General features: G+C 38.5%; 1 protein-coding gene across 1 annotated transcript; it reads left to right on the forward strand.

The window, feature by feature from the left end:
- The first annotated feature begins 244 nt into the window (after window positions 1–244).
- Window positions 245–9442, forward strand: LOC137399959 (putative ascorbate peroxidase). The gene is made up of 6 exons (XM_068086235.1): window positions 245–377; window positions 2124–2258; window positions 2487–2657; window positions 4866–5019; window positions 7008–7098; window positions 9138–9442. Exons 1-6 carry the CDS (start codon window positions 245–247, stop codon window positions 9321–9323), a joined length of 870 nt encoding a protein of 289 aa, XP_067942336.1. The 3' UTR covers window positions 9324–9442.
- The last annotated feature ends 4 nt before the right edge of the window (window positions 9443–9446 follow it).

Below are 9446 nucleotides of genomic sequence, written 5' to 3' on the forward strand. Positions count from 1 at the left end.
TGATTTATCTCTTGGGTATCTGGATGTCGAATGAGATTTCCATATTGGTTTCTGATTGCCATGTTATTGAATAATACTAGAAGTGTAAATATTGTCAATTATCGCAAATCCCAAACATATTAGATCTTGTTCAATAACACTTCCTATTAATATGTAGGCGAAGGCAGCTGCTCTGGTGCTCATGGTGCACCTGGTCCTACCGATACTCGCGAGTGACACTCTGACTAAGGAGAATATAAATAAGATGGTTGGATACATCAGAGATGAAATAGACTCCGTGCCAACCATGATCGGAGGCCTATTAAGGCTGGTTTTTCATCAGTGTGTGGGTGGCAGGTGTATGGGTTGCGTTGACCTGACCACTACCGCTAGTGATGGTACGTTTATCATTGTGAACTCTGTCTGCCTGTAATCAGTAGCATCAAGTCCCTGCTGTATTGAATGAACCGACCAGCTATTCAGTCATAAAGTTTGAGCTATGCTTGAGATGGTTTTCAGAAAGTGGGTGTGTATGGAGCTTGACCAGTAGTGGCCATCTTGCCTAATCCTGGACTCATAAATAGTGTACTTACTAGTTGCAGAGACAATATTCAGTAACGGTGCATCTTAGGTCGGTAGAACGCACATACACTATCATCACAACGCACATACACTATCATCACAACGCACATACACTATCATCACAACGCACATACACTATCATCACAACGCACATACACTATCATCACAACGCACATACAACGGTCAGTAGAAAATAAATAAAATACTTTATGTATGTTTTAAACCTATTTTATTAGCAAACTATAAATATAAATAGAATAATTATATAATATTATTATTACACATTAATATTATTAATAATATTAATAAGTTACAATGCGCATGCGTTGTATGCGCGTTGTACCGACCTAAGATGCACTGTTACCCAATATTCTTCACTAACTTATCTTAAGTTTTTATCACTGGCATGAATTCAGCCAGTCAATAAAACTGAGCAGCTCCTCCTTCTCTGGCTATCAACATGTAATATACCCTGCAGTCACTTAATAGCATGTGAGTGCAGCTTTTATAAAATGCTCATCATCATCTGACTGATAGTTCTTGCACACCCGTCAAGTTCACAAAACATTGATACAGCACATCTATAGACTACATTTAGTACTTATTAAGGGGAGATAAGCACAATTTAAGTGATTTCCATTGCTTTGCATATTTGGCCAGCTGTAAGTGTACTCATTAGTATTAATGAGTACACTTACAGCACTGATAATTTTTAAATGTCCATTAAACTCACAAAATATTCAATAGAGCGCAACTACATTTAGTATGCATAAAAGGGAGATAATTCCAAAGCAACTCCTTTTCATTGCTTTGCATCTTTATGCCAGTAATACCACAGACATGCACACTTCGATAAAATTGTAGCATGTTTAAATTCAAATATTGCGTCTATTGATATCGAATAGTTAGATGTTCTGATATTGTTACCTTATTGACCTTAGAAATGCTGGATTATGGATAGCACTGGTTTTGAAGCTGTGCTACACCAATTTCCAGTACTGTTCGTTGCATTTTACAGCTCAATTTGTAACTTGTCAGTGACTGTTAAGGATGGTTCACACTCTATCACCGCATGTCGATGTTTTTTTCTGCGTTCATTGTCGATTATGGGAACCATAAACCGATGGCATCGACGAAGCAACGCAGATACATCAGGAAAGTTTGCAGTTGTCAGACTCTCCTGATATTTCATCAAGCATCGGCGACTGCCTGTACAATGAGAACCATTTTGACAATAGTATTTCTCAGTCGCTGATAGTGTGATTTGTTTATTTGTGTTCATGATAGTCGCTGCGGACTAGTATTTGATTCCAGCACGAGAAAACAAAGAGGTTTCTTTGCGAAAAAGGAAAATGAGAGCATACGTCAGGGAGTATTTGCTGTTGCAAACCCAGATGGGTTTTTGATAGTGTGAACATTGTTATCATCGACGATTGTCGAAGTATTGTGGCATCAACACCGATGTACGACGATATAGTGTGAACTACCCTTTACGTACAAGTGTAATTGTGCAACTATTACACTTGTATTAGTATGTACTAAAAATTGTTTTCGTGTTGAAGGCCTGCCTCGGTACATTACGCGAATTAATGATATCTGGGAAAGGGTAAACAGTGAAGGTCTGGGACATATCTCAAAGGCTGATTTCTGGATTCTCGCATACCAGACAGCAGTGCGAGTTGGCTGTGAGAATATACGTGAGTACAGCTGCAGAGATGCATTCTTCTAACCAGAGTGTGGGAGTTTCCAGTGTTGAAATATTCCTGACAGCTTGTACCCGTTTTCTTATCATACGCTGGTCAGGTATTGTGTGTAGATGGTACTGCATGATGGGTAATATTTGTCAATTGGTTGCGATGAAATTTTCAGTTTAAACCTCACACTGTTGACATTGGCACATTGTTAACCTGGCGCTTATAATTTAGCTGATTCACACCCAGAAAAGGCTCTGCCTGATACAATGGTGTTCACATATGGCCGCCCAGATCAGCAAGGAGACTGCCCCAAGCAAATATTCCCTGTTGACAATGAAGACCCTGTCGTCTACCTCATAAAGGAGTTTGGAGTCACGGAAAAGGAGGCAGTTGCCATGATGGGTGAGCAGAAAAGTCGTTTCATATCAACCAGAATTTAGTCAATATAGTCAATAGGTTGACTTGCAACAAAATTCACATTACAGTTATTTGGTAACAAAAGATTCACCATGTCTTACTCTGTTGTGTTGTAGGTGCAAAATATTTGGAACTGTGATTACAAGCTCTTAAAACCTCAAAAACGAACAGTTAATAGCCGCCATCACGAGACTGCCGTAGATTAGAATCTCTTTCCAAAATGGCTCAAATGGGATGTAGTTGTACAATATGCCTTCTGCTTACACTTTCACGCAACCTCATTCGTCAAAATATTTTCACAAATGTACTTCAGGCATTCAATAAAACGATGTCTATTGTTTTACGCGTCTATTTTATTGTCATTGTAATGCTGTCATTTTGAGCACTGATATCTTATAACCTAGTGTGTAAATTCATTTAATTTTTGAAACTTAGCTCGAAGGAGTGCATATCATCCTCTGATAAACATGACAAGTCTGTTGGTCACTTGTGATAGTTGAAAAATGCTGCAGAATTTATTCGCGCTGTTTGCCAGGAAGTATGGGTCACATGATCAGATTACGACAAGACGATTAGACCAATCTGAAACAAAACTGCAAATTGGTGAGCATCTATATTTGGTAAGGGCTCTTCGGTAAAACCCGAAATGTTTGTCATAAACTAGTGCTACGAGAAGTTTTATATTGAGCGTTTTATTGGCCTTTCAATTTATGTGAGAACATCACGGGACAAAACAATAACCAAATGTAATGACTACGTCTGAGAAACAAACTGATTTCAATCTACGGGGGTTTTGTGATGGCGGCGATTAACTGTTCGTTTTTAGCTTTTAAGAGCTTGTAATCACATTTCCACATATTTGGCACATACAACACATCAGAGTAAGACATGGTAACTCTTTTGATACCAAATAACTGTAATGTGAATTTTGTTGCAAGTCAACATTTAAGGCTGGTTCACACTATATTGCGAAATTTAGGCATATCTCACAATGCACTATTGATCATCTGTAATAACATTGTTCGCACTATCAGTAACCCATCCGTGTTTACATCGGCGAATAGTCTGCAACATAGTGTTCTCATTGCACAATTCAGTTACTGAAAGGATAGAATACTAATCCTGCAGCAAATGTCATGAAAGCAAATACATATCAAGCACTCCGCGATGGCTAATCAACATCGCCATCGTCGAAGCTCGACAAGCTATTGCGAAAGTTTAACAGCTGCAATCTTTCCTAACATACTGGTTGCCTTGACGATGCCATCGGCTTCCGGTGCACATCAACTATAAATAATTGTGAATAATAATATTCCCTATGGCTTCTGGTGCACATAGTCGACTAATAATTGCCAAAAAGACAATGTTGGCATATTGCGAAGCAGTCTGAACCGGCCTTTAGAAAGCTTCGTTGAAGCTGTGCTCTGAAAACAAAGATCACGCTTTGGATCTAGCACCGGCAGATTTAGTCTGTAAATTCAGCAACGTTACATGCCCAGAATATCATGTCATCAAAAAACAGTTGTAGCATTGTTGAATTAACCTCTCTTAAGCTCTCCATTGTTGGTATCAGTGTGTAGGGTTGTTACATGGCACACTTTCGGTGCACCTGCACGATGCACACCTTAGTCCTCTCACAGCCATCCAGTCAACACACTCCCATGTGAGACGTGAAAGGCGCATAAATCTTTGTTGTTTCAGTTATTAGGCAGTCTTGTCGATGTCTGGGTCTTTTGTGTGACTCATAATATAATCTTTACTATAATAGGAGCTGTGGCCACTGTTTGTCCAAAACCATCATCAGAGGTTGGTAAAAAAGATTGCATCATACGGGACTTGAACTTGTAGCTTTCAGCTCACTAGACCGATGACCCATTACACCTGCGCTAATCGATTGCCTTCGCGCTTGTTGGAATCATTGTGCAAGCATTTATTACACCTGACGGTTTATAATGGCACACCTGACTCCTAGGGTACGACTAACAATGATGGTTTAAGATTTGCCAAACCTGAAATGCTCCACATTTAAGAGTAAGAATAATGACCAGGGTAGTTTGCGCTGTGGAAGCGTTTCCTACTTGGTGATTCAAGTAATGATCCAATGGCTGTTGAAGTGTTCTATGTAAAACTTCAATACATACATATTTGCTTCACTACTCCGTGTATAAGGCTACTATGGTGCTTACCTTGTAGGTGCTCATACTGTTGGCAAGGCGCACTATTGGGCCTCAGGCTACAAGTACAGATGGACTCCGAATCAATACTGGTTTGACAACGAGTTCTTCATCACACTATCAAAGAAGTCATGGTACCAACAAAAGATAAGAAAACCAAGCGGAGCAACTTCGTATGTTATTGTTATCATATCTATTGTTAGAGTTGTGTTGAGTTGTAATTCAATAACTCTGCATTCTCAGCCCATTTTTGTTTTGCTATTAGAGTGCTTTAGTACTTGAATAACTCTATGAATTAGTCATCTTACTAGTTATCTTTCAGGTTTCATACTCTTATGAGTTATCATCTCTTGAAGATAAGCTTACGGTTTAACTGGCTCACTGGAAATATGAAAAATATTTTATGTTTATTATTGTTCAAGGAGGCAGCAACTCTCAAAATGTATTTGACCATGTTTTGTAAATTCCTCAGTCAGATTTTTGTTAGTTATTGAGAGCTGCAACAATGAATTGATCGATGCTTTGGTAAAGACAATGCTCAGAGAGTTTGGTTCATTACCATAAAATGGGTAGTGCCAGCCTATGGGGCTAGGTCACAGACATCAGCCCAGCTTCTGCTTTTGAGTGACATACGTGTAGATCAAAATAGTATCGAGGTTCAGAAAGTCTAAAGCTGCGTTCACACATATTTGAGTTTCTATCAAATTAAATTTTCTTCAACTTCCAATTTTCAGCTGCACTGGGCAAACAAATTTCTGATTACCAATAGCACCACCTTGCTGGCAGGTTGTAGGAGTGAAATTAACTGGATTAATACGTATCGTCTTGGTCAGAAGTGGATAAAAGTGCTAAATACAATTTGCCAAGTGAACATTTGTTACAGAAATATCTATCATACTAGATGAAGCTGTGTTCACATCGGCTGATTTGCAAACCACGTTTTTGTGGCGGATTTCTGCATGATTTTATGGGTGCTATCGGCCAGATTTTTTTCGTCCACTCCAGGCCGAGTTTGGACTAAAAATGGGCGATTTTAACAGTTTTTATTTGCAGGGTCAGATAACTTTAGCTGATAAAGTTCTAGTGAATCAGGTTTTGCATTTTGTTGATTGTTTCCGTTGGTTCTATCAGTCATGGCTGACTGATAGCACCCCGTTGATAGCATTGCTTTTTTCATAGCTTCCGTTGATAGCACCCTTCAGGGTGCTATTAACGGAAGAGCTTCCGTTGATGCTTCAGAGCTCTATGACAAAACGTGCACAAATGTGAAAACAAATATGGGCCTTCACTTTAAATAACAACAAATAACTCATTGTGTAAGTGGTTTCATTGGCTCCTTCAATTGAAAATTTGGCCATCGATGGGGGCACTGCCCGATAAAATTTCTCTCTGGACAAAAGCGGTCTAGGGCTTGTTTGCTATGTTCACATGATGTGATTCTCGGACAGTGCGAAAATCGCCAAGAGAATCTTCTTGAAATCGGCTAATGTGAACGCTGCTTTAGACTATAGTTTTACGTCATAGGTGATAGAGTTAATTGGCCTTCTTAGATATGGTCTCTGCAAGTGATAGATACATTATTTTATCTCATCATCACAATCTTGAAGGTCAATATATATACAGGGTATTTTATGTAGGGATAATTTGTCTGTACCACAGGCTACTCAAAGCTATTCTGTACAATTTTTAAACAGTTCAACTTTTGAAATATCCAACATTCTAGGTCTCACTTTGTACAGAAATCTCATACAACATACAGAAGTAATGCAGTATTAGAGTTTGAAATTTTCATGCAAGTAAGCTATGAAGAGTCTCTTCATAGCTTACTTGCATACTAGTGGCAGGTCTATGTAAGCCACCCAGATCATTCCCTAACATTCATAAAATGATTCAAAAATTAAACTGCTAGAAAGGTTGTCTCTCTTTGTTGTATGGTAGAAACTACTGTTGGGTTATGTACAAAGAGATCAGAATATCACGTCGTTCTATCAGCAATGATTAACCTTGACCTTGCGAGAGTGTTTCAGCCACCCTTTAACCTCATTGAATTACTTGGCATAGAATAGATACTACGGTATCTAATGAATTGCTTCCATCCTGTGTGAGTAGACAACACATCCTATCCTACCTACAAATATCTGCTCAGTGTGCCATGTTACAGGCACCAGTGGTCGCGGCAAAGATTCACCGACAGGTACCTCATGCTCTCCTATGATATGATGCTTTACTTGGATCCAGCCTACAAACCTGGGGTACGTACAACATCTTTATATAGCACTGGCTAACTTTTGTTCTCTTTTCCAGCATAACTTACCTCCAATGCTCATTGTATAAAAAGCATATCGGTAGGATTTGAATATTACCAATCTTTATAATGCATTCAATGTTTCATAGGATGCAAGCTTTTATCTCATGTGGTCACTGCCATTCAAATGTCATCTTGCGTGTCATGTCACTGCACGTGCCGTGTCCACTGTGTGTGTCGTGATCTTGGCATTTCACTGCGCGTGTATTGTCACTGCGCGTGTCGTGTCATCGTGCGTGTCACTGAGCCTGGCATTTTATGGCGCATGGTGTGTCACTGTGCAAGCCGGGTGCCATTACAAGATGATGGCTTACACTGACTTTTTTGGCCATACGGTGCATCAAATCATATGTAATTAGTATTAGTGTAGGTGTTGGTAGGTGAGTAGGTACTGTATGTGAAAGTACAGTGCACCCTCAGAATACGGTTTTGATCTATTCCTAGGTTGGCATCATGGGGAAAAATCGTATGTAGGGGTATAGAACCCATAGTAATTATATAATGCAAACATCTCGTGGTAAAAATTGTCAAAATTTTATACAAGTGTGCATATTAAAAATTAGTAACAAAATAGTATATTAACCATAGTAACTACGGTTTCCTACAGTAACTTTATTGTAATTAGTGCATTTAGTGGTTATGATCTGCGATAAAATGTAACATTTTAACATATCTTGTGCAGAAAGTACCATAGGGAGTTCTTACCTTCAAGACAGACGTACATATAACATAAACTTTGAATTGATCTCAAATAAGTTTAGCTTACTAAACACACAAAGCCAAGTTTTAGTATGTATTTTAACTATTTTACGGAATTTCAACCTTTAATCGTTAAAATTTTATACTTCACTGTAGTTTCTGTCTTCACTTTCACTATAACTTTTAGTGAACCTGTTTAAAACATTTTTCAAACTTATTTGGCAACACAGCTCCAACGATGCTGTTTTCGTAATGAAGTGGATCTTTGTTACCAGGTTAAACGGAGTTGTCTAACCTTCTGTTTAAAGTGATTGCAACTCCAGTTCTGTTACTGATTTTAAAGGGAAAATATGACCGCTTTACACATGAGAATTGCTGAACCAAAAAGGCATGGTCATCGTGTCTCTTTCAGGCGTTGTAAAAATATTTTTGGCGAACAGCATTTCAATGTCTTTGTTATTTTGATGTACGTAATAAGCACATCAACTGCCAAATTTGAACTCGGGTGAAATATTTCTTAAATTCGTATGGTGAAATAAGATTTGTATGGCGAGGTGGAAAAATCATCACGTTTCACTATGTAAGGTGAAGAGATTGTATGTGAGGGTAATCGTATGCTGAGGGTGCATTGTATTAGTAACAGTGAACGGACGTATTTTCATACACAGGATGCACCAGATTGCAAGACGCATAAAATAGATATTTTATGCATCTTACAAAAATAAAATAGTCAGATATTTTAAACAATTTGAACCACTAACAATTACTGTCAATATTACACCAGAATTAAATTCAGTTTTTGATATATATTCTTCCATCAAATTCTTTGTCGTTTGTGTTGGGATTTAATAGCTGCATGATGGCAGCATCAGGCAAGCCTGGATCCATTTTGTTATTATGCAATTGTGTTTCATAGCCGTTTGTTCAAGGTTCTGGCTTTTGTGAAAGCTCTGATGACAGTTAAAACTGATACCTTAGCCCAAGCATTGCCCATGGGTCATGCACTGCTATGTAAGATACATTGGTAATGCTATGTAAGATCCATGCTAGGCAGATGGATCTTGCATAGCATTGCCTACCTGTTTTGGCCAATGTATGCTCACTTTTTGTCCACCATCGATGTTCTTACATAAGGCACTCCAGAGTATAAGATGAACTGCTAATTGTCTAACTAGTATGTACAGAGATTCCGTGTGTCTTAGTCTGCAAAAATATGGTAGATATTTATGCGTATTCAGAATGTGCCACTGACTGTGTTATAATCTGCTCACTATTTGGGTGTCACAGGAAACACTGGCTACTTGTACGCATCCTAAGCTGGCCAAGGAAAATGACACACCTTGTGAGTACTCCAAATACAAGAATATTGTGCTGGAATTTGCGAGGGACAACAAACTCTTCATAGATGTGTTTGTTGAAGCCATGCGAAAGGTAATAAGTCAAGGCTACAGCGAGCTACGAGTTCCAGAATAGAATAAAAGCTTATCGTCAATATTTGCAAGGAGACATCAATGGATAGTGCTCAGTTTTTCAAAATCTTTTTATATTGTTTTACAATATCCACGTTTTTGTTTTCTATTATTGCAACAAAAACTG

This window comes from Watersipora subatra, chromosome 7 (genome assembly GCF_963576615.1).
Source record: "Watersipora subatra chromosome 7, tzWatSuba1.1, whole genome shotgun sequence".
In the NCBI taxonomy this organism is placed as follows: domain Eukaryota; kingdom Metazoa; phylum Bryozoa; class Gymnolaemata; order Cheilostomatida; family Watersiporidae; genus Watersipora; species Watersipora subatra.